The 25,785-nt window shown below is 49.5% G+C and overlaps 1 protein-coding gene and 1 long non-coding RNA gene across 2 annotated transcripts in view; both read left to right on the top strand.

Annotated features, from left to right (window-relative positions):
- The first annotated feature begins 3,288 nt into the window (after nt 1-3,288).
- The window catches only part of LOC310675906, a 32,630-nt gene continuing 10,133 nt past the window's right edge, over nt 3,289-25,785 (top strand). The window contains exon 1 of the long non-coding RNA XR_014510303.1: nt 3,289-3,614. This is a non-coding gene — a long non-coding RNA (uncharacterized lncRNA). The remainder of the gene's footprint in view (nt 3,615-25,785) is intronic.
- Nucleotides 14,260-21,595, top strand: FZD4 (frizzled class receptor 4). Its single transcript, XM_083436558.1, has 2 exons — nt 14,260-14,758; nt 20,012-21,595. The coding sequence occupies exons 1-2, from the start codon at nt 14,489-14,491 to the stop codon at nt 21,341-21,343; spliced, it is 1,602 nt and encodes a 533-aa protein (XP_083292684.1). The 5' UTR covers nt 14,260-14,488; the 3' UTR covers nt 21,344-21,595.

The raw sequence follows: 25,785 nt of genomic DNA, 5'->3' as shown, positions 1-25,785 counted from the left end.
GAATATGGCCCTCGGGCTGATGAGGGTTTCCCACTTCAGGTCCAGATTAATTAAATCGTTTATTTTAACAAATAGTGAACCCGTAGCCTGGCCTCTGGGCAGGTGAAGGAGGGAGAAAGCTTGTGAGCTTTTCTATTATGCATATATATATATATATATATATATATATAGATATATATAGATATATATAGTTATCTCATGCCCCCATGCCTCCTGGATTCATCACGTACTGTACCCTATCATATAAAAATAATTAAGATGTAGATGTCCTCCTGCAGATTATATAGACAAATGTAGATATTGGCACACAGGGGCTGTAAAGGGTTTAAGATGATATTTACAAGCAGTAATCAATCAGTGGCTCTGTTGAGCTGCATTTTTAAAGTATAGACCCTTTGGGGTGTTATCTGTGATCTTCCTGATAGGAGTCTTTGCCAGCTAAGTATGCCAGCCTATATGCTCCCTTTCTTGCCTCCTGTCTCTTGATACCCTGCCCTCCTTGCCTTTTCCTGCTTTGATCTATTTAAAGAGCCAATTATGCATGTGCTTATCTGTGCTATGGAAGCGCTGTTAATATATGCATGAAGTAATTGCTTATCTTTTCCAACTGAGGTCACCGGTTTAGCTTGCTGCCGCTTTTCCCTAGGCTCCTGTTTTGAAAACACAAACTTGCCCACAGGGTATTTTTAAATTTGTATTTTAGCTAGCCAAAGAAATGCACGGGCTTCAGTCCATGGAACGCTTGATTGCTATCACTTTCGCTAAGAACAGAACAGCCTCCTGGATCAGGCCAATGGCCCATCTAGTCCAGCATCCTTCTCTCACAGAGGCCTGTGGGAAACCTACAAGCAAAAGGGCGCACTTTCCCCTCCTGTGGTTTTCAGCAGCTGGTAACGCGGGTGGCCCTGTGGGTTAAAGCCTCAGCGCCTAGGACTTGCCGATCGAAAGGTCGGCGGTTCGAATCCCCGCGGCGGGGTGCGCTCCCGTTGCTCGGTCCCAGCGCCTGCCAACCTAGCAGTTCGAAAGCACATCAAAGTGCAAGTAGATAAATAGGGACTGCTTACTAGCGGGAAGGTAAACGGTGTTTCCGTGTTCTGCGCTGGCTCGCCAGATGCAGCTTTGTCACGCTGGCCACGTGACCCGGAAGTGTCTGCGGACAGCGCTGGCCCCCGGCCTATAGAGTGAGATGAGCGCACAACCCTAGAGTCTGGCAAGACTGGCCCGTACGGGCAGGGGTACCTTTACCTTTTTACTCAGAAGTATATTGACTCAGACTGCAGAGGCAAAGCATAGCCATCATATCTAGTCAGCCCTGTTCACTACGAATTTGTCCAATCCTCTCTAAGAACCAGTGGGGCTACCTTTGAAGGTGACCTGGAAACTACAACTAATCCAGAATGCGGCAGCTAGACTGGTGACTGGGAGCGGTCGCTGTGACCATATAACACCGGTCTTGAAAGACCTGCACTGGCTCCCAGTATGTTTCCAAGCACAATTCAAAGTGTTGGTGCTGACCTTTAAAGCCCTAAAGGCCTCGGTTGAGTATATCTGAAGGAGCGTCTCCACCCCCATCGTTCTGCCCGGACACTGAGGTCCAGCTCCGAGGGCCTTCTGGCGGTTCCCTCATTGCAAGAAGCAAAGCTACAGGGAACCAGGCAGAGGGCCTTCTCGGTAGTGGCGCCTGCCCTGTGGAATGCCCTACCATCAGATGTCAAAGAGATAAACACTATCTGACATTTAGAAGACATCTGAAGGAAGTTTTTAATGTGTGACATTTTAATGTATTTTTAATCCTTGTTGGAATCTGCCCAGAGTGGCTGGGGAAACCACTCTGATGGACGGGGTACAAATAATAAATTTATTATCATTATTATTATTAATTATTATTATTATTATTATCCAGGTTGGTGACCATCACTGCCTCCTGTGGCAGTGAGTTCCATAGTTTACGGATGCACTGCATATATAGGATTGAGATGCACATCTCACTGAGCTCTATGGGACTTACCTCTGAGTAAACACATGCCTAGGATCACATCGATAACCACATTTTTCGTCAGCTGTAATCCGAGGGGCTGAAGAGGGACTGGCCCTGACATTAGGCAACTCGCTTCACATGTTTTCTTTAGGGTTAGTATTCAGCTGTAACTCTTTTTGTAAAATTGTTCTCAACCAAGTTGCTTTTTGTAAATGTTGCACATTTTTTCTCGCTTTTCTCGCTTTTTCTTCTTTGTAAGCCACACTGACTGTTGTTGTTGTTGCTGCTGCTGTTTTTACAATCAAATGGTGTACACATCGCCGGATTTATGTATAAGCTTAAACAAGCTATAGCTTAGGGCTCCACTCTCTTGGGGGGCCCCAAAAAATGTAAAGGAAAAAAAAAACCACTGGATGTACATTTCCAAAATATAAGATAAAAAACAAGTAAAATAAAACCTACATACAGCAACAGTGTTTTGTGTTGTGTAGGTTCCTATGATGTAAGTAATGGGCCCCACCTGCTAGCCTGTGCCTTAAAATACCACTAGTTTGCTCATTTCTGTATATAGGGTGTCTACATTCTGCATGTGCAAATGGCTTTCAATAGCTATTAGGTCCTTAAATTGCCATATAGCATATATTCAACACAAAAAAGTGACAATTTATTGCTGACAAATGACAGCTGGACATATAAAAGGCCCCATTCCCTTCAGTAGCTTAAGGCCTCAGCAAACTAAATCCGGCCCGGTGTTTTATGAAATAAATATATAAAATATATTTTATGAAATAAATACGTAAGCTAGCACCTCGCTGCTGATGAACATACTTTGTACAGAAGAACACAGAAGTGGAGAGCAGGGACGGATCACAGGATGCTGGGTAGACTTTGCCCCATGCTTGTGCAAATAGCAGCAGCAGATCATACTTTCACACAAAAAACAGTCAGTTTGAGAGAAACATACTGCGCGGCTTGGCCCTCAGTGATGCAAGCCCAATTTTCAACCTGCAATTTTCAACACTGTTTTTTAAAACAACAACAACAACATCCGAAAGATCACTACAGTACTGAGGTTTAGGCAGCAAGCAACCTCTCTCTACATGTTCCCTGGTAGAAAATCCATCGAGCAGACATGCATCAGGCAGGCCTGAAATCCTTTGCACACTCACTGGGAGAGTCAGTCCGGCCAGTGCCTGCAGAACTTCTTGTGGGAATGTTGTAGATACTAGGAGAGGATATATTGGTTTAACAGTATCGTTCCTCACTCACACTTGTGAGTCATCAGCAGAGTGCATTCCCCAATAGATAGCAGGTGTGATGGCCTGGGAATCCGATTCAGAGGCTGAACCGGAGGAACCCCAGCCTGCACAGGAGTCCCCGCCTCCAGGGCCGGCTGAACTGGGGCAGGGCCTTGGATCTGAAGCACCTGCACCTGTGCCGGATCCTCAGGAGCAGGCACCAGGTGAATCCACTCTGGCTCCGGAGGTGATTGAAGACACAGTGCCTACAGGTGCACCTCTCCCAGCCCTGTCAGGGGAAGGTGAGTCTCCCCCTGGGTCCAGTAACCCACTGGCCTCTCCTGAGCTGCAGAGGCTCAGGGCAGAGAGGCGGAGGGAACTGGTTTCTCCCAGGAGGAGTGCTCGCCTTAAGGCCAGGAGAGGTGGGTCTCCTGGGGGCCGGGACCACCCCTGGCCTCAGAGAAGATAAAGGCCAGTCAGCCCGGTCCCAGGTTGCGGGAGCAACGTCATTGAAGAGCTGTTTCGGCCAGCACCCTGTCCTGTTCCTCGAGAGTTCCTGTCCTTGCCCTGCTCCTCGCCCTGGACCCCGCTTCACCCGTGGAGGACTGTCTGCCAACCCTCGACTCAGGTCCTGGCCCTCGCCCCACGGTAACCTCCCCCTGGGACCAGCACAGCAGGAAGCTAGTTGGTAGATTCGTCTTAATCTCTTTACTCAAGCAATCCAATCTGGCTTTGTTCATATTCCTGGTATGACTCCTTTTATCCCTCCTAAAAAGAACAAAGGCACAAGAAGCTTCTTTTAAAAGTAATAAGAAGTTTACTCACATTCAGTTCACAGTTGGATCCCTGAAGGCAGGCTTTAGCTAGTAGTTGTAGATACAGTGTGGCTTACATCCTTGTAAGGATGGGCCCATGTGCTGCTGGCAGAGAGCCAGCAGTGCAGTCCAAGAGAAGAAAAGGCATCAAAAGAGGAAGGTGGCTGCGTGACTGGACCTTTTGTGGGGTCTGCAAGTGTTATGTACTGATGTTCCCACCCTGGGCCAACAGGGGGATACTGCAGATAGTTTTCACTCAGGTCCACGTCAGTTATTTTAGGCGGGAAACCCTGGGTTGTTGTTGATACAATGTTGACAGCCGGCTCCTATAAAAGCAGGCCGGCTGAGCTGTTTGAGGTTCAGTCTGTCCAGCTTACAATAAAGAGCTGCTCTGGAGAAATCACTGTGTTGTCTGATATGTTCGCCCACAACTTAACAGCAAGGGTCATGCCCACCTACCTTGTCACATGCAAAGGAAGGATGCTCCAGACCAGGTGTAACAGGAAGTTCAACTGGCTGGATCAACATCCCCCTGTCTGTGTCCTCTCTAGGCAAACAGGAAGCGTTGTACTTGACTGCTTATGTTACATCCCACACTTCTGATGTTATCAGAATCCAAATGCCTCCTCACTTAACTCATGCATGCCGAACGAGAAGTCTCTGAACCCGGCATGCATCTTCCCACCAATGCCTTTAAGTTAGAGATCGCAAGCTGGCTGGAGAAGCATCACACAGCTAGATTAATTACCAATGGTTGGAGGTGACGCGGCAGCTAAAAAAGCCAATGCAATTCTGGGCTGCATCAATAGGAGTATAGCATCTAGATCAAGGGAAGTTATAGTGCCACTGTATTCTGCTCTGGTCAGACCTCACCTGGAGTACTGTGTCCAGTTCTGGGCACCACAGTTCAAGAAGGACACTGACAAACTAGAACGTGTACAGAGGAGGGCAACCAAAATGGTCAAAGGCCTGGAAACAATGCCTTATGAGGATCGGCTAAGGGAGCTGGGCATGTTTAGCCTGGAGAAGAGGAGGTTAAGGGGTGATATGATAGCCATGTTCAAATATATAAAAGGATGTCACATAGAGGAGGGAGAAAGGTTGTTTTCTGCTGCTCCAGAGAAGCGGACACGGAGCAATGGATACAAACTACAAGAAAGAAGATTCCACCTAAACATTAGGAAGAACTTCCTGACAGTAAGAGCTGTTCGACAGTGGAATTTGCTGCCAAGGAGTGTGGTGGAGTCTCCTTCTTTGGAGGTCTTTAAGCAGAGGCTTGACAACCATATGTCAGGAGTGCTCTGATGGTGTTTCCTGCTTGGCAGGGGGTTGGACTCGATGACCCTTGTGGTCTCTTCCAACTCTATGATTCTATGATTCTATGATTCTATGATTCTAGGTGTGCCAGGACTGGAAGGAAGAGTAGCAGAGTTTTTGCAACAATTGGCCAATCCTTGGTAACAATAGTGGCATTTTAAGTCCCATTGGTTCTAAAAGCAATTACTGCACCTCTGAGAGCAGGGCAAGCCCAGGTAACATGGGGAGCTGCCTTATATGGAGGCAGACTGTTTCACCGAGTGAACGTCAAAGTATCCCAAATGTTCTGCTCTGCTTCCTCAGCAGGAGCAATAAAGGTAAAGGTAAAGGTACCCCTGCCCGTACGGGCCAGTCTTGACAGACTCTAGGGTTGTGCGCCCATCTCACTCAAAGAGGCCGGGGGCCAGCGCTGTCCGAAGACACTTCCGGGTCACATGGCCAGCGTGACAAGCTGCATCTGGCGAGCCAGAGCCGCACACGGAAACGCCGTTTACCTTCCCGCTAGTAAGCGGTCCCTATTTATCTACTTGCACCCGAGAGTGCTTTCGAACTGCTAGGTTGGCAGGCGCTGGGACCAAACAGCGGGAGCGCACCCCGCCGCGGGGATTCGAACCGCCGACCTTTCGATCAGCAAGCCCTAGGCACTGAGGCTTTAACCCACAGCGCCACCCACGTCCCTGAGCAGGAGCAATAGTGTAGTCCTTTTCTCAGTGGTTCGCTGGGGCATCCTGGTTAAACGTATCAAAATATTTCAGAATCATGCAATACTTGTGTTATAAGAATTTTAAGGTCTCAAATATAGAATAAATATTGATAAATGCACACGTATCTAAATATATGAACTATGTGTCTGAAATAGTATGAGACAGCAATCCTGAAGCCATTTTTGACTCTCCCAATGACCTCAAATATTCCTCTGCAGTAAGGGAGACAAATGGGGAAAGCCTTCCCGTTGTCTTTTCGCTTGCAAATCCTGTCTTAAAGGCGTATTTGTGTATGAATAGGCTGAGCCTGTGAGCCTGTTAATTCAGGAACTAAAGTATTAACCATCGCAAAACAATAGCCAGACTGCCCAGGTAATGCAATTAGTGACCATTATAAGGTATCCTGGCAGGCAGGATTTCTGCTGTAGACCGCCTCCTTTTGTGATGTATGTATGATGTTTTAGGGGGTGGTCTTGGGCAATTTCAAAAGTCTATATAAGGGCTTGTGCACCATTGTTCAGGGTTCTCCTTCCTCCTGCGTGTGGTGAGTGGGGACCCTGTTGCAACAGTTCCTTTAACTGCTTCTCAATATACTCTGGTTGACCTCTGTTGACTTTCTCCTACCGATAGGGAACCTTAGGAGGACTCTGTACAAACTCTGGAATGCCCCATAAGGGAAAAGGAGCAGTTTTTTCTCTCCTTATAATGCAAGTTTGCTGCTAGGAGATGCAGCGATGGCTCCTTGCAGGAAAATTAACTACCAACCCCAAAATTTGGGATCCTCTCCAAACCCATGCTCAAGTTTTGCACGGTTTTTCTTTGCATCATTTTGCAGCAGAAACCTGGCATTTTGCAGCCCCTGACAAACTGAGCAGCTGATACATCAAACATGGTGTTTGTACTTAACATTTACTACGAATCCCAAAATTTGGGATCCCCTCCACATCAGTGCCAAACTGTTGCAGTTGTTTTGCAGCAAAAACTCCATGTTTTGCACTTGTGCCATATTCTTTCAGGAAAGTATTTCTGAATGACGCATCCAAACTATACATTTAAAGTCAACTTCCTTGTGCACGATATGGAGGTAAAAATGAAGAATCTGACATGTGCCTTTGTGTAAAGTACAGTAAAGGAGGAAGTCACAATCAGCAACATTCTGTGCTGTCTAAATTCTAAACCCATGTGTGCTGGCACTTTTAAGTACTGCAAGGAATTACTTAGGTCAGATTTGGACGGCTGATCATATAAATATATTTGTGGAGTGACTACAGTGCTGGGAAACAGCACTTTTCTTTGTTGCGCTGTGGGCATTGGCGTAAACCTCATTTTGCGTGATATAAATATTTTATCTTTAAACATGATTGCCCCATCTCTGCATGTCATCTGTCGCGAGCTGAACAGAGCCCTTTCTTCCACATCAATATGTTGTTTGGTGGCTCCATCACTAGCCTGATTCAGCATATGATAAAGTCTGTAAATGTTTAATCTCATGCTAAGACGGGAGCTTTGTTCTAAAGCTAGGCTCATAGGTGCCAACTCCCTGGGGACCTGGGCACCCACAAAATTCTCCATGAAGGGGCTAGGCACCCACAAATTTAGGTGCCAGGGGCCATGCATGCTGCATGGTACACACAACCCCGGGCACCCATGGTTACAGGGCCAAGTTGGCACTCCTGGTCTGGCTGAATAAGAATTCAGTTGCCCTGTATCTGCCCCACATGCAGAGAATTGTGTGAATCAGCCTTGAGTCAGAGCCGGCTTACATGACCAAAGTTATATGCTGGGAAAATACTGTATTAGCAAAGGGCTAATATTGTCCTTGGGACGCTGGTGGCGCTGTGGGTTAAACCACAGAGCCTAGGGCTTGCCAATCAGTAGGTCAGCAGTTCGAATCCCCGCGACGGGGTGCGCTCCCATTGCTTGGTCCCTGCTCCTGCCCACCTAGCAGTTCAAGTAGATAAATAGGTACTGCTCTGGCGGGAAGGCAAACGGCATTTCTGTGCGCTGCTCTGGTTCACCAGAAGCGGCTTAGTCATGCTGGCCACATGACCCGGAAGCTGTACGCCGGCTCCCTCAGCAAATAAAGCGAGATGAGAGTCGGTCACGACTGGACCTAATAGTCAGGGGTCCCTTTACCCTTTAATATTATCCTTAGTCCAGTAGAGTCCTGGGTCGTGAAGAGTAGCTGAAAATAATGATTACAGTATATACTAAAATATATCTTCATTTTATTTTTATTGTATGCATCAGAAGTATACAATATAACATAAGGACATGCGATACACCCCCCCCCCATTTTACAATGAGAAACCTAATCAAGTCCTTAGACGGTTCTTCTTCATTGTCACCAGGAACTACTGATAACAAGCTCTTTAACCATGGGCAGATAATGAGGCTTATCTCAGCAACAGCATCATCCCAGAGACAACCCCAAAATAATAAAATCATGAGACCACGAGGGTCATCTAGTCCAACCCAATGCAGGAAACTTTCGCCCAACACGGGGCTCAAACCCCTAACCCTGAGATTAAGAGTCTCATATTCTGCTGACTGAGCTATCCCAGGGGATGGAAGAATGTTTTAAATGGAAACTGTTTATAGATCTAATTGTTTTTAGACTGTTTTAATGCTTTTTTTGTTGTTGTTTTCATTCTTAAATTGTTTGTGCGTTGGCTCTATGTGGCTCCTCGGGGACAAAGGGCGGGATATAAATTCAAAAAATAAATGTATTTGCTGCTTTGTTTTCCAGCATGAAATGCTGGCTGCAGCGTAAGTTGGGGTCCAAGCCCTGCAGGAACCTGAGCACCAACACACACAAAAATTTGAACTTGTGGAAACTTCCCTTTAAATTTGTGCTAATTGTTTGTTGAGGAACATTTTCCATATCCAGTCCAGATGGTGGTTGGTATCTGATGCCTCCCCAATTATTTTGATAAGTATTAATTGATTTAAGGGACACGGGTGGTGCTGTGGGTTAAAGCCTCAGCTCCTAGGGCTTGCCGATCGAAAGGTCAGCGGTTCGAATCCCCGCGGCGGGGTGCGCTCCCGTTGTTCGGTCCCAGCGCCTGCCAACCTAGCAGTTCGAAAGCACTCCCGGGTGCAAGTAGATAAATAGGGACCACTTACTAGCGGGAAGGTAAACGGCGTTTCCGTGTGCGGCTCTGGCTCGCCAGAGCAGCGATGTCACGCTGGCCATGTGACCCGGAAGTGTCTCCGGACAGCGCTGGCCCCCGGCCTCTTGAGTGAGTTGGACGCACAACCCTAGAGTCTGTCAAGACTGGCCCGTATGGGCAGGGGTACCTTTACCTTTACCTTTTATTAATTGATTTATCTGTATCTACAAGAGTTCTGAATATTGTGCTCAAATGTATAACTTTTATATTTTCCCAGAGAGATTATTATTATTATTTTCATATACCACCTTTCTCTCCCAGGAACTCAAGGTGGCGTACATGGCTCTCCCCTTCCTCATTTAATCCCCACAACCCTGTGAGGTACGTAGTTTAGGCTGAGACTCCTGCATTGCAGGGGATTGGACTAGAAGATGACCCTCAGGAACAACTCCAGCTCCAGTTCTGTGATTCTACAAAAGGCAGTGACTGGCCCAAGGTCACTCGGTGAGCTTTGTGGCCAAGTGAGAATTTGAACCCTGGGGTCCTAGTTCTGCACTCTAACCACTACACTACACTGCCTCTCCAACTGCCCCAAACCCTGAAGAGCTATTTCCAGGCAGGCGAGACTAGCCTTTCCCAAGCTGGTGTCCTGCAGATGTGATGAACTAAAACTCCCATCCACTGCTTCCATTCCTGGTGGAAATTGTAGTCTAGAACATCTGGATGACACTTTCTTGGGGAAGACTAATCTAAGCAATGCATGGATCATTTGTCTGATTTTCCAGATGTCTCCTGGCCCATTGACTTATCTTCTACTGGATTCCCATCTGTCTCCCCCCCCCCCACAATTTAGTTGTTTGAATTGACCCTTATTCTTCCTATGCAAAATGGTTTATTAGTTGTTTGACCAGTGGAATACCACAGCTGTCTGCTCTTATTTAGGGGGAAACAATGACTCTTTTGTGTTAGGCTGAATCTTATCAGGCACACGCTGCAACATAATGAATGGGTGCAACTCCCTGCAGAGAGTTGTAGATGGGTCTTATCTGAGAGGGGGACCCTTGCAAGATGTGCGAGGATTAGAAAAGGGTGTGAGAGACATTTGGGAGATGCAGAAGAGGGCGTGGAGGTGAGAGAACAAAAGCAATCCTGTCACACTCAACAGTATTGGCACAGACCCAATCCTAGGCATGCTTACTCAGAAGAATTCCCAGTTGAACCTTATACACAGTTGCTCAGGAGAGAGCTTCCTTCAGCTCAGTGGGTTTGAGTTGATGTGCATAGGATCGCACTGTAGGTGTGTAGAGCATTGCAGCCTCAGTAGCAGTGGCGTAGCATGGGTTGTCAGCACCCGGGGCAAGGCAAGTAATTTGCGCCCCCTAACCCGTGGATTTGCGCCCCCTAACCTGTGGATTTGCGCCCCCTAACCCTAACCCCCAAATGTTGCACCCGGTGCGGCCGGCCCCCCTGCACCCCCCACGCTACACAACTGCTCAGTAGGAAACGGGAAGGAGCATTTTCAAAGAGCCTGATGGAGCTGGGCTTTTGGCAAAACTGATGCAACTAAGATTGCTGGAAGAAATATCAACAACCTCAGATATGCAGATGACACAACCTTGATGGCAGAAAGTGAGGAGGAATTAAAGAACCTTTTAATGAGGGTGAAAGAGGAAAGCGCAAAATATGGTCTGAAGCTCAACATCAAAAAAACAAAGATCATGGCCACTGGGCCCATCACCTCCTGGCAAATAGAAGGGGAAGAAATGGAGGCAGTGAGAGATTTTACTTTCTTGGGCTCCATGATCACTGCAGATGGTGACAGTAGTCACGAAATTAAAAGACGCCTGCTTCTTGGGAGAAAAGCAATGACAAACCTAGACAGCATCTTAAAAAGCAGAGACATCACCTTGCCAACAAAGGTCCGTATAGTTAAAGCTATGGTTTTCCCAGTAGTGATGTATGGAAGTGAGAGCTGGACCATAAAGAAGGCTGATCGCCGAAGAATTTATGCTTTTGAATTCTGGTGCTGGAGGAGACTCTTGAGAGTCCCATGGACTGCAAGAAGATCATACCTATCCATTCTTAAGGAAATCAGCCCTGAGTGCTCACTGGAAGGACAGATCCTGAAGCTGAGGCTCCAATACTTTGGCCGCCTCATGAGAAGAGAAGACTCCCTGGAAAAGACCCTGATGTTGGGAAAGATTGAGGGCACAAGGAGAAGGGGATGACAGAGGAGGAGTTGGTTGGATAGTGTTCTCGAAGCTACTAACATGAATTTGACCAAACTGCGGGAGGCAGTGGAAGACAGGAGTGCCTGGTGTGCTCTGGTCCATGGGGTCATGAAGAGTCGGACACGACTGAACAACAACAACGAAACACTGAGTCCTGCTTCCTATCTCTCCCACTGAGGCAGTGTGTTGGAATGGTAACAGCTCATAGAATCATAGAGTTGTGACCACGAGTGTCATCCATCTGCAGTGCAGGAATTCCTTTGCCCACTGTGGGGCTCGAACCTGCGAGCATAAGATTAAGAGTCTCACGCTCTACAGACTGAGCAATCTTGTTGAGGGAGAAGAGGCCTGATGGAGCTGTTGTTTGACTCCAGTTCCCATCAACCCCAGCCAACATGACCAATAGTCAGGGATGAGGGGGACTGGAGTCCAACAACGCTCAGGAGGAGTTCACTATTCTTGTTCTAACTGCTGGACATGCGTAATAACAATAACAATAATTTTATTATTTGTACCCTGCCCATCTGGGTGGCTTCCAACAAATATAAAAGCATAATAAAACATCAAACACCAAAAACTTCCCTGTACAGAGCTGCCTTTAGATGTCTTCTAAAAATTGTAGTTATTTATTTCCTTGACCTCTGATGGGAAGGGCTTTCCGCAGGGAGGGTGCCACTACCGAGAAGGCCCTCTGCCTGGTTCCCTGTAACCTCACTTCTCGCAATGAGGGAACTGCCAGAAGGTCCTTGGGGGAGAATCTCAGTGTCCCTGCTGAATGATGGAGGTGGAGACGCTCCTTCAGGTATACAGGGCCAAGAGCTTTAAAGGTCAGCACCAACACTTTGAATTGTGCTTGGAAACATAGTGGGAACCAGCGTAGATAACAGCGTATGATTGCACTGTTAAACTTACCATGGAATAAGCCCTATTGAATACAATGAAGCTTCTGACTAAGCAATAGCTTCTGACCATAGCAATAGCTCCCATTGTGGCATAGCTGGTGGGACTTAATGGATAAGCAACCAAACTTTTAGTGTCATTCTCCCAGTTCTGTGGATTCCCACATGACAGGGTGGATGTTGCCAGCCTTCACGTCTTGTTTGCAGACATCATGGTAACACAGAGCTGGTCTGCCAAGTGGCCTGGTGCCTGAAGACAGCTCCCCATAGAGCACGACCTTGGGAGAGATCCTGCCATCTTCCATTCCATGGATGTGACCTGCCCCAGCTGCAACCAAACATGTCTCTACAGCCACAGCAGCCGCTGCGACCTTCCAGCAGCTTGACCTCACCCCCAAAGGGGCACTCCTCCATTATCTCCCAAGACAGACAGATGCCAACAGGTTCTGTTGAGTATCGTCCAATAGCAGGCACCTTCTGTTTAAACCTTTAAATGTTTGCTGAAAACATTTCTATGCTGCAAAGGTTTTGAAAAAAACGTCTGCAGTAATAGCAAGTGATATGTGAGTTAAGTGTTTTCATGTGCTTTTTAACGTAATTTGTGTGTAATTGTTGTAAACCACTTTTGATTTTCTTAAATGACATTTTAGCCCATGAGTATTCTTCATAAGGGACGTGGGTGGCGCTGTGGGTAAAAGCCTCAGCGCCTAGGGCTTGCCGATCGAAAGGTCGGCGGTTCGAATCCCCGCGGCGGGGTGCGCTCCTGTCGTTCGGTCCCAGCGCCTGCCAACCTAGCAGTTCGAAAGCACTCTCGGGTGCAAGTAGATAAATAGGGACCGCTTACTAGCGGGAAGGTAAACGGCGTTTCCGTGTGCGGCTCTGGCTTGCAAGAGCAGCGATGTCACGCTGGCCACGTGACCCGGAAGTGTCTCCGGACAGCGCTGGCCCTCGGCCTCTTTGAGTGAGATGGGCGCACAACCCTAGAGTCTGTCAAGACTGGCCAGTACGGGCAGGGGTACCTTTACCTTTATTCTTCATAAATAAATAAATAAAATTGATAGAATCATAGAGTTGGAAGGGACACTGATGGTCACCTAGTCCAACCCCCTGCAATGCCGGAATCCTGCCCACAGCCATCCCTGGGTGGCCTTGAACCACCAACCTTCTGGTTAACAGCCGGACACACTGACCCACTGCACCACAAGTGTCACAAGGCATAAAAAGTTACCCTCAACAGCTGGCCAGTACAGTGAGTGGGATGTAAATTCTGTTCAGAGTGTCTGGTTGGTGGTTCGAGGCCACCCTGGGAATCCTGCATTGCAGGGGGTTGGACCAGAATGGGGCCCCTTCCAACTGTACATATCTATGATTCTAAAGCCACAAAATGCATAAGATACGTGCTCCTGTTCATGTTTGTTCAGCAGCAAGCTCAAAGATCCTTCCGAGCAAGTTTGCAAAGAATTGCAGCCTTGCAGGGGTGCCAACTGGATTAAGCCCTGCCCCACATAATTGATCACGTGTTGCACCCCCCAAAAATTTAAATGGCAATGTCCATCGACTTTGGAGAGGGCGGAAGCTGTCCCCCTCAAAAAAAATATTGGAGGAAGGGGAAGAAGAGACCTCGGCCCCTTGGAATGGGTTCCTCTGCAGCCTTGCGCCCCAAGCCGGAGCTAGCCTAGACGGCAGCCCGCCCCCTCCACTTCCCAGGCGGTTCGGTCATTTTCAATTCCGCCGAATACGCTAAGCAAGCTCCGCCGCGGCGCTCCTTCGCCCTGGGGCACCGAAGCCTCTTCCAAACGGCCGCCGTCGCCCCGCCGCTCCCGGGAAAGTGACCCCGCGCGGGCTTCTAACTTTCCCTCGGTGGGCGCGGCTCCCTATCGGGGCGGGCCGGCCCCTCCCCCGCCCGCCGGCCCCTCCCCCGGGCAGGTTGCTCCCCCCACCCCTCGCCGGCCTCCGCCATTGGCCGCGGCGCCTGGCGTTCGCTGGAGGGGCTGCCTCGCTTGGTGTCACCCCGCGCTGCGCCGCCGGCTCAGCCAGACGCGCGCTCCGAGGGCGCACGGGCCGGGCGCACGGACTGTACGGGCGTTTTGGGTCGGCGGGGCCGCTTTGGGGTGGCGCCTCGCGGCTTCCTCGTGTCTCTCGGGCTGGGCTGGAGCCCGGCGGCGAAGGGGAAGCCGGGCAGCTGGCTGGGCGATGGCCCCGGAGCCGGGGGAAAACGCTGCCCGGCTGCTGCTACTGCTGCCGCCGCTGCTGCTCCTGCTTCTCCTGCGGGCGCAAGGCGCGCGCGGCTTCGACGAGGAGGAGCGCCGCTGCGATGCCATCCGCATCCCCATGTGCCAGAACCTGGGCTACAACGTCACCAAGATGCCCAACTTGGCCGGCAACGACTGGCAGCCCGACGCCGAGCTGCAGCTCACCACCTTCACGCCGCTCATCCAGTACGGCTGCTCCAGCCAGCTCAAGGTGGGTCCGACGTCTCCTCTCCGCGCCGGGTCTGGGCTCTTTTCCTCGCTCGCCAAACGCCCAGGGATTTATCCGGCCCTCGAGGCTGGTAAAGGCTACCGCTTACCTTGGGCTGCGCGCCGGCGGAGCTCCCCACGGACGCTTCTCCTTGGGGAGTCGTCAGCCTTGAGCTGCGCCCAGTTGCCTCCCGCGGGTTGCGATCCTGAGCCCATTTTACGTAGGAGGAGTAATCCCGTTCTTTAACGGGCTTTAACGTCGGGGAAAACGCGCGCAAAAGAGAACGCCGCTCAGCCACTTCTGGGTTTTTCAAAAGACTGGTGTTTTTTAGCGCCAGCAATGAGCCAGAAGTGGACGCTGCGGCTGGAGTGAATGCATGAGAGGGTCTCGGGGCGTGTGCAGAGTGCATTTCCCTTACCGCTGTGGGAAGGTGGTGATTCGTCCTCTGAGGGTGGGAGCGCACTTCACAAGCCTAGACGTGGGGGGCTACGTGCTCGGGAGCGGAATGCTTTCTGTTCATGCTTAAGGTTACTGTTCTCTTATTGCTGCACACAAAAAGGAACTTTAGCCAAGGATGTTGAAGGTGGGTGGTGGGGCTCCGCCTCAGACCCAATTCTTCTGCCATACCTGGCGTGTTATTCACTGCTAGGATGAGGAAATAGTGAGTGTTCCCCACCCTTTCGAAACACACTCATGGCAGCAATGGAGAGCCTAATCCACTCCTGGGTGTTTCCAGACAGAAGGCTTTGGGGGGATCAGGTGTGCTGATTCAGCCGGGAGTCTGAAGCTGGCCAACTCTCAAACAGGGCGGTGCGTTGTGCATGCCATGCCCACCCTAAGTACTTCAAACCTCAGACTGGGGGCTTATTGGATCCGAGTCCAAAAGGCTGGAGATCAGAGTTGCCTTTCTGCTTGAGTGTAAAGCCCTTTCGCTGTTCGACGCTACTTTTTGCTCCCTGTGCCACCTGCCTCTTTGTGTTTTGATTTCCACCACCTCCTTTGTCTCTTCCCCATTCTGCCGTGATGACCTGATAACGAACCTCTGGTGTCAGTAGCCCTAAACGCTCTGGGATCCCCGGTTCTCGGTAATCCAGGCTGCTGGCCCTTTCAGGTGTTCCCTCCCTCGCCCTGGCAGTTTGGTGCAGAAGAGCTGTTGAGCCCTCCAGCGGCAGGCACCAACTTTAATCCAGCTCTGCCTCCGCATGCGTGGAGCTTTTGCTGGGCAGATGTTGCTAAGCCTCAGCTGGGCAAAGCCACCCCTGCAAGAAGAACGCTGCCCCAGGAATCCTGTTTGCCCTGTGTACCTGACCCCTTGAAACTCAGATACATACACCCCCAATTGCACAAGGACGGGCACGCTAGACTTCTGCACAGCCCCAGGGAAACGTGTCTCCTTCTCCTTGAGCTGCTTTGTGGAACTTTGCACCAGATATAGACCATCTCCCTCCTTTGTAGAGCTGACCTGAGCCAGGCAGACACACTCTCTGATTGCAGGAGAGTCTTCAGAAAGCGATGCTTCCGCAGGGGGCTTCCCAGAATCTTGCATTTGCTGGGGAACCGCAGCAGGTCTGCGGTAGACCTTCAGTTCTTTTCAGTGAATTGCCACGGCTCACAATCAGTCCAACGCCCGCTTTGCTATGCTTTGGCACAACCTGGCGCAAAGAGCCCTGAGGGCAGATAGTAGCTGACATTTAGAAGAGAGGAAAAACACACACCAAAAAACAACCTTTGCCAAGTATCTCAAAGCAGCAGGTGCAATTGGATATTTACCCCCCTGGTGGGTGGGTGGAAGAGGGAGGGAGAGAGAAGAGTTCAAATTAGGAACGCCACACATTGAGACATCTTCACAGCTTTCTGAAGATGGGTTGCAAATTCTTGCCATCCAAGGTGAGGAGGGTGGCAGGTGCACTTAAGCCAACCAGGATTCAGCCCTGCCCCCGTCATTTGCAGTTTTGTTTTGGTAATTCTCTGTTCAGTTGCAGTGAGGAAGGTTGTTTGCTCCTTTATTTTCCAACTTGCTGGTGGGCAGTTAATATCTAACTTGCAACTCTGGAGTGCAAAGCCACAGTTCCAGAAATCCCTGTGCATTTCAACAGGTACTACATTTATTTCCGGCTTTTCCTCCATGGAGTCCAAGGTTGCATATATAGTAGTTCTCTCCCAGCTCCCACCAAATTTTACAACAACCCTGCGAGGTTGGTTAGGCTGACCCAGGGGCAGTGGCGTAGCGTGGGGGGTGCAGGGGGGGCCAGCCGCACCGGGCGCAACATCTGGGGGGCGCGCGCTCGCACTCGCAGCTGTCTGCCCCTACTAAAATCCACGGGTTAGGGGGCGCAAATTACTTGCCTTGCCCCGGGTGCTGACAACCCACGCTACGCCACTGCCCAGGGGCGTCTAGTGAGCTTCATAACAGCAGCAGGGATTTTGGACTTGCTTCCTCCTGGAACTACGATAGTCTGAGACGAAATGTCAAAGCTGCTTATGCCATTTCCCTTCTATTGTACGCAGAGCAGCTTGCAACGTAAGAATAAAAACAATCAAACGAGCGAGTTATAAAATATGCAACTAAACCACACTCTTCTGGGCCTGGAAGGAAACCGGAAGGCTTATGCAGACATGCGAGAAAGAACTTTTGGTGCAAACATTTCCACTGGGTGTGAATCTGCAGATAAGAAACCCACTTACAATAACATCTAAATCCAGGAGGGGCTGCCAGGGTGAAACAGAATATTCAGAAGATCTCTCCAGTTCTCTTTTGCTTCCCGCGTTCTCCCCCCTCCCTCTCTTGAGGTTAATTTACCCGTGAAGTCGGAAAGCAGTTGGCTTAAGAAACGATGGAGCTGAAATGGTCCCCCCCCCCTCTGATTGGCAGGTTATCCCTGCCTGAATGTATGTTCCCTCTGGCAGCTCAGGAATTTGGACTGCGGCTCACACGGGAGAGAGTGCACTCTGAATTGGAGTTAATAAACAAAACGAGGAGCAGCTATGCCTGGAGTATTCCAGCTATTTTCACACCACTGGAGAGAGAATCTTTGAGTTGACTTCTAAATGGAATGTACTAAAGAAATGGGCAACTGTGCAGCTTCCAAGCGCAGGCAATGGCAAATGAAATGCTTGGTTTTTTCACGCAGTTAAAACAGCCTTGCAAATAAGCTCAGACAAGTTACTAGCCCACAGATATTTTTATTAGCCCACATTAGTAACTGCGGCCTAAGATTATTGTGATGTTTTAAAGCATTCCTGCCTGGTCATAGAATCTTAGCGTTGGAAAGGGACCCCAGGGGTCATCTAGTCCAACCCGCCCGCAATGCAGGAATTTCAGCTAAAGCATCCTTGAGAGATAGCCATCTCAGATGGTCATTGAGAGGGATTCTGTGCTTACTGCTGGCAGCTAAAGTGGTTGTTTACAAGCTTAATTTTCCTTCCTTCTTTAAAACTGTTTCTTAATGGGAAGCCTGGTATTCTCTTGCATGTTTGGGAAATAAAGCTCTTTCAGAGTTTAAAGAGACAGGTTTAATTTAAAGAGCATAGGCCTTGGACATGTCACTGAGCCCTTGTCTGAAAAATGGGAGTAATGAGACTATAAAGCACTTTGCTAGACTTATTCCCAGCAATACCAAAACTTTCAGAACCCTAAAAAAGGGAGAAAATCTGTCGAAACTTGGAAGTTATCCTGCCCATGCTCACTTCATAAATGCAGAGTTTTAAAATCTGTATCTGAGGGCAGAACTCAAAACTTGGGTTCTTACACTTGCATTAAATAATTCCCGGAAACAATAATAGTGTGGCTTAGAATCATGAATTGTACAGTTAGAAAGGGACACCAGGGGTCATCTAGTCCAACCCCCTACAAGGCAAGAATATTCCGTTTGATTCTGTTGCATGGGTCAGGCATGATAGCCAAGTCTTTATAGAATTGAAGGAGGAGATGCTCTGGATGGAATTGTAGTCTGGGAGGGGGGGAGATATATCATTGCCCTTTCCCATGAAATTTACCCTCTGTAGCATATTTTCTAGTTTGAGTTTATACAGTGGTGCGTCGGTTTCAGAACAGCGCTGTTTATGAACAATTCGGTTTACAAACGCCACAAAATTTACCTCAGTCTAAGAATGGAATCCGAATGGTGGAAAGGCACTGGCGGTGGGAAGCCTCACTAGGGAAAGTGTGCCTCAGTTTAAGAACCATTTCGGTTTAAGAACAGACTTCCGGAACAGGTTAAGTTCGTAAACTGAGGTACCACTATACAGTGGTACCTCGAATTAAGAACTTAATTCGTTCTGGAGGTCTCTTCTTCACCTGAAACTGTTCTTAACCTGAGGTACCATTTTAGCTAATGGGGCCTCCTGCTGCTGTGTGCGGCCGCCGCACAATTTCTGTTCTCATCCTGAGGTAAAGTTCTTAACCTGAGGTACTATTTCTGGGTTAGTGGAGTCTGTAACCTGAAGTGTCTGTAACCCGAGGTACCACTGTACTCCTTAAAAATTCTTGTATTCTGGACCAAACTAAATGTGCCTTGTCACACAATTTGGTGTTGCAGAGCTTTTTGTTTCGTTGTTTAGCCCAGTCAGGACTGTCGTGTGGTGGGGGTCTACAGTCTTAACCAGACTTCCCTCCCTGATCCTGCAATCTGCCATGGAAGGAGGAAAGGGACCATCACAAATAGTCGGAAGGCAGGGTGAGTCCTGACTGGGACAGTGGCAAACAAGCAGCTATGCAGCATCAAACTACATGATAAAAGTTAGGGTTTGCCTTATTTTAATAAGTGAAAATCCTGACACAAAATAAAATTGCCTATTTTTAAGGGAAATCGGGAAAAATGACATTGCTGGCATGGCTTGCCATACGTCCGGATTTTCCTGGATGCTCCTGCCAATTTTCACCTGGACACTGCTTATCACCACAGCGTTCCAGATATGTCTGGGAAATTCTGTACGTATGGCAATCCTATAAAAGTCCCATCTGGTTTGGCCCATGGCCTTCAAGAATGAATGATGTGCTTTTTCTGTATGCATTTTGTGAAATATAGCTCTGTGCTGATCCTTGGTATGACCTTGGCCAAATCTTAAAGTGTGAGCAAAATGCACACTGAAGCTTTTGCAACTGAACACTTTCAGGTTTATGTTCTGTATTAAAAAGCGATTCCCAAGTTTATTTTCCCTCAGTGGCTTGGGGCGGGGAGAGCGTGCTGGTGCCGACCTACAGCCTCCTAAAAGTTGTCTTGTCCTTTCTTTCCTCCCCCTCTCTCTTTCTTCCAGTTCTTCCTTTGCTCCGTCTACGTCCCCTTGTGCACGGAAAAGATCGACACCCCAATTGGCCCCTGCAGCGGCATGTGCCTCTCCGTCAAGAGGCGCTGTGAGCCGGTCCTGAAGGAATTCGGCTTCTCCTGGCCGGAAACCCTGAACTGCAGCAAGTTCCCACCGCAAAATGGCGACAACCACATGTGCATGGAGGGCCCGGGGGACGAAGAGGTGCCTCTTCACAGCAAGTCGCCCTTGAACCCTGGAGAGGAATGTCACTCGGTAGGATCCAACCCGGATCAATACATCTGGGTCAAGAGGAGCCTGAACTGCGCCCTTAAGTGTGGTTACGACGCCGGCCTCTACAGCCGTTCGGCCAAGGAGTTTACAGACATCTGGATGGCTGTGTGGGCTAGCCTGTGCTTCATTTCCACAGCCTTCACGGTCCTGACCTTTCTGGTTGATTCCTATCGGTTTTCCTACCCCGAACGCCCCATCATTTTCCTGAGCATGTGCTACAATATTTATAGCATCGCCTATATCGTCCGGCTGATCGTGGGCCGGGAGAGGATTTCCTGCGACTTTGAGGAGGCGGCAGAACCTGTCCTCGTCCAAGAAGGCCTCAAGAACACAGGATGTGCTATCATTTTCCTGCTGATGTACTTTTTCGGGATGGCCAGCTCCATCTGGTGGGTGATCCTGACGCTGACCTGGTTCCTGGCCGCAGGGCTCAAGTGGGGCCACGAGGCCATCGAAATGCACAGCTCGTATTTCCACATCGCGGCTTGGGCCATCCCTGCCGTGAAGACCATTGTCATCCTGATCATGAGGCTGGTGGACGTGGACGAGCTGACCGGGCTGTGCTACGTGGGGAACCAGAACCTGGACGCACTGACTGGTTTCGTGGTGGCTCCTCTTTTCACCTATTTGGTGATCGGGACCCTGTTCATTGCGGCCGGCCTGGTGGCTCTGTTTAAAATCAGGTCCAACCTTCAGAAGGACGGGACGAAAACCGACAAGCTGGAGAGGCTGATGGTGAAAATCGGGGTCTTTTCGGTGCTCTACACCGTCCCGGCCACCTGCGTCATCGCCTGCTACTTCTACGAAATCTCCAACTGGACTATCTTCCGCTACTCGGCGGACGACTCCAACATGGCGGTGGAGATGCTGAAGATCTTCATGTCCTTGCTGGTGGGCATCACCTCCGGCATGTGGATTTGGTCTGCCAAAACGCTACACACCTGGCAGAAGTGCTCGAACCGGCTGGTGAACTCTGGCAGGGTCAAACGGGGGGAGAAGAGGGCCGACGGCTGGGTGAAGCCTGGGAAAGGGAACGAGACTGTGGTATAAAGTGGACCAACGCACAGCGGGCGGACCTGCCGGGTGCGCGCTCTCTCCGCCTGTGGGAAGAGCCAGGTTCACGCGAGCAACTGCGGCAGGAACGTCGCAGTGGTTTGCATGCCACGGAAAGGAGCTGTGCTTTTTGGGAGGTGGTGGGGAAAGGGCGTGCAGAGAAGGCCCGAATAAACTGCAATGACTTGTTTGTGTGTGTGTGTGTGCTGTGAACAGCAGGGCTTTGCTCCCGCAAAAAAAAGCAACAAAGGGAGCCTGCAGAGGCTTTCAGAAGCTGTGAAGACAAAAAATGGGAACCGGTTGAAATGCGGCATCCTTGTGCCTTGAGGAGTCTTGGGACTTAGCACCTCCTAGTGACGCATCATGTGCCTTCTCTTTATTCCTCCTCACCCTGCCCTGAGTTGTATTTTTAGCTGTGTGTCTTGTGCAGGAAAGAATTTAGAGAGGGGATCTCTGCTGCTGTTGTTCTAGGGAACTCTTCTTCAGGGCTGCTGGCTTCCAGGGACTTGAGATCCTGCTGCGCAAAGGTCTGCCGCCATGGAGGGTTGGAAGGTGAACGTTCGTCTTCCAGCGCCTGCCCTGATGTCTGCATGCCACTAGGGCTGTCAGATAATTGGAAGCCAAGCACAGTCCCTATAGTCTAAGCCAGCCTAGGACAACCTGATGGCCTTCAGCTATTGCTGGGCTACATCAGCCCCTGCCCGCACCCCATGCTGATGGGAGTTGTAGTCCCAACAACCTCTGGAGTCCACAAGGTTGTCCGAGGTCAATCCAAACCATGAGTAGGCAGAAGGTAGCTTACTGGTAGATTTCTGAGATGTTTGCTGTTGGTCTGCAAGGACGTCTGACTCTTGGATGTTCAACCATAGCAGCAACACAGTGACCCTCTCTGAATTATTCTGATGAAATGAAGGAAGCTTGGGGTAACCCAGGGGTGTGTGTGTCTGTGTGGAAGGCCTGTAAGATCTATTCAGTTCTGGGACTTGGAAGCACATTTCTGGGCTCAGATTTCTTTTGTTCTTTCCCAGTATTAGGTGTTCTGCACAAGCTCCAGGTGCTGAACATCAGGATCTTAAGTTAAAAAGCAAAACCAAAGGAGATTCTTGAAACCTGCTGCTTACAAGAAATAGACAGGATAAGGGTGGTGAGTGATGGGTTGGCAGCGTTAGGGTTCTACTGGTGTATGGGGGATGTTGTCCTCCAGGCATACAGCTGCCTGTCCCTGCCGCAGAGACATCACAGCCAGGAGGGTGCCTCTGCCATTTGCGCCCCCCCCTCCTATGCCACTGCTGCCCGGTCCACAGCTATAAAGCTACTGGCTTGCTAAAATTCAGGCATGTCCACGACCCCCTTCTTCCTGTGCTATAAGAAACCCCTGGCTTTACTTTGAGAAGCATTCACAGACAGGCTGAACTGGTAGCGCTCTGTGGCTCAGGCTGCAAAGGCTCTGGGCTGCCTCCAGACAAGGGCCACACTCGCACCTGTGCTGCTAATTTTCCCAGGAACTGATCTACCACGATCAGAGTAATTGTACGGAGCAGCCTTGGTTGGACTGTACCATTTCTAGCTGCAGTTGCAAGACCCCCCCAAATCTTCTTGCATATAGAAAGCTAGCACCTCAGGGAGAGTGCTCGGCCCGAATCTGTCACCTTGATGGGCTAGTTTTCTTTCTTTCTTTAAAGGCCAGGATTGAGGGAGCATCCGACATGCAACTCCCACCTGTTGTCTGAAGAGGTTACAACCTGGATAGAGGGCGAGAGCGTGTGGTTGCTCTCAATGCTCAGGTCAGCTTTTGATAAGTCCATTTGATAAGATCCATTCATGCAAGCTGTTGGGTTTAATGGGATTTGGATGGCGCCGTCCTTTGGGAAATTCACCGTGTCCTCTTGCACGGTTCTTGTTTCAGCGAGGCTTTGTGCAAGAGAGTTGCCTGCTTGGCTGTGCTTATTGGGAGAGACAAAAAAGTTGGAAACTGAGAGCCTAACCTTAGCTTGCAGCTAGATTCCCATCTCTCTTCTCCCTCTCCTTTTCCCCGAATCTCTTTCAGTCTTCCCCCAGCACTGATACATGACTCTGCTGTTCCCAGTGTCACACACTCTCCAGTCTCAATAAGAAAAAGTCCTCCTTTATTTTTATAGTCGTCTTTCCTTCTAGAGCATGTGGGTTAATAGGGAAAAGTGAGTGGAGGGTCATTTCTGACAATTGGCTTATTCAGAGACTGTTTTGTTTTGGTTTCTTTTTCTCTCCTCCCCTTGCCTCGCCAAACCCCCCCTCATTCTCCCCCCCCCCCACCGGCCACCGCCGCCACAGGCCCTCCAAGTAAACCTATCAGTCCTTCCCCGGAGACCCATTGCATTAAGCAATTAAGGCTTAATATATTTCACTCTGTGTGATTGCATCTGTGTCGACGCCGGTCTGGGCAAACCGAAATGTTAAGTTCCTTGGCAGCTTTGCCTGTGCACAGATCAGTTGCATAATTTGTGTGTCAATTACAATTAAAAAGACATTCTCCAGCCATGAGACCAGGGGGTACAGCTGACTCACTCTGAACCAAAATGAAAGCGCTGTTTGTGCGTGCGTGTCTTTATCAGTCCGAGAAGAATGTGAGTGCGCGCTTTTCTTGTCTTTAGCTAAAAGGGTAAGCTGCCCCCTCACCCCACCTGCCCTGTTACATGACCCCAAGAGAATAAACCTGGCTATTGCTTGGTGAGTAATGCCATCTTAAAGCTAGGCAGCCAAGTTCAGTGAAGCAATATTTAGCTGGTGGGAGTTTGATGACTGTAAACTTGACTTTAGCCTGTAGGCAGTTGGCAGAAGCTGCTCAGATGCTTGTCAGAGAACAGAATGTTAATGGTTGCCCGATTGCCTGGCGGGCAGTTGCGTTCACAGCACGGCTTGCCTTCCTTGTGTGGGCCTTGAATTCAAGAGTTTTCTTCTTGCGTCCCTTCCCTGTGCATGCACAGTCCTTTCTCCAATGTGCAAATGTTGTGCATGGGTGGCGCATACCATGGAGAGCAGCCGGGAGGGAGAACCTGCGGCCCCTCCAGATGTTGCTGAATCCCAACTCCCATCGTTCCTGACCTTGGCCGTGTTGGCAGGGGAAGATGGGCGTCGAGTCCCAACAACAAGCAGAGGGCCATCGTTTCTTTGTAGGAGAAGGTGGTGCCACTGTACAGGCACATGTGCAAACCAAGTGCTGAAATAATATCCCTCCCTCCCCGGCTGGTACTTTTGGGTTGGCACCGCAAGCACAGAGTTGGGAGCGTGGAGAGCTGGGCATTTCTCCTGCTGCTCTCACTAGGCTCCTTTTAAAAAAAGAAAAGCAAAAACTTTCCGGTCCACTTGGCTGGTGATAGAAGGAGTTGCAGCAATATTTTCCCCTCTCCCTTTCCAAAGATCATTCAAGTGCCTCTTTCAAGCTGCCTCGATCAATGCATATGACAGATTGTTTCTGCTGGGTGCCTTTTAAAAAAAGCACCTGCTCAAACTGGTTGGCGCTCGAGAGTTCTGCCGTAGTTTCCTTTCTCCCTTTCCACCCACTTCAGTGGCTACGCCCGAGCTACTGCTCCAGAGGTTATTTCAAGCCCACCCACTGGTTCCCATGTTTCCAGTGATAGCACAGTGCAGGGAATTGGCCCGGTGCTCAAATGCTAGTTTCTCCCCAGGATGAACGGTGATTTTCTACCGCCACTGCTTTAGACACCGGCTGCATTCACAAGGCAGTTTATTCCTTTTTCACAACTTCCCTCTAACTCCTAAGCTCTGCATTCTATTTGAGCTTTTGCAAAACTTTAAAAGTCACTTCTGGAACTATCGTGCAACATTGTGTCTGTGATATTTGCTTCCAGAAAAAATAAACCTGTTTGCAAATACAGTCATACCTCGGGTTGAATGCGCTTCGGGTTGAGCGCTTTCAAGTTGCACTCCACAGCAACCCGGAAGTAATGAAGGGCGTTACTTCCGGGTTTCGCCGCTTGCGCATGTGCAGACGCTCAAAGTGGCGTCACGTGCATGCACAGAAGCAGAAAAAAGTGACGCGTGAGTGCGCATATGTGCCGTCGCTAGTTATGTTTGCTTCTAGATGTGAACGGGGCTCCGGAATGGATCCCGTTCGTATCCAGAGGTACCACTGTACAGTGGTACCTCGGTTTACAAACTTAACCCGTTCCGGAAGTCCGTTCTTAAACTGAAGACTAAACCGTTCTTAAATTGAGGTGCGCTTTCCCTAATGAGGCCTCCCGCCACCGGTGCCCTTCCACCATTCAGATTCCGTTCTTAGACTGAGGTAAAGTTCACAAACCAGAACACTACTTCCGGTTTTCCGGAGTTCGTAAACCGAATAGTTCGTAAACAGGGCCGTTCTTAAGCCGAGGTACCACTGTAATATGGATGCTTAGTGCACAACTTCCACTACTATATTCCAAGAAGTGGCTTGCTTT

Source organism: Podarcis tiliguerta (genome assembly GCF_965153285.1).
Source record: "Podarcis tiliguerta genome assembly, chromosome: 4".
Classification (NCBI taxonomy): domain Eukaryota; kingdom Metazoa; phylum Chordata; class Lepidosauria; order Squamata; family Lacertidae; genus Podarcis; species Podarcis tiliguerta.
Note: the sequence above shows the minus strand (reverse complement) of the source record. Positions and strands in the feature narration are given on the sequence as shown.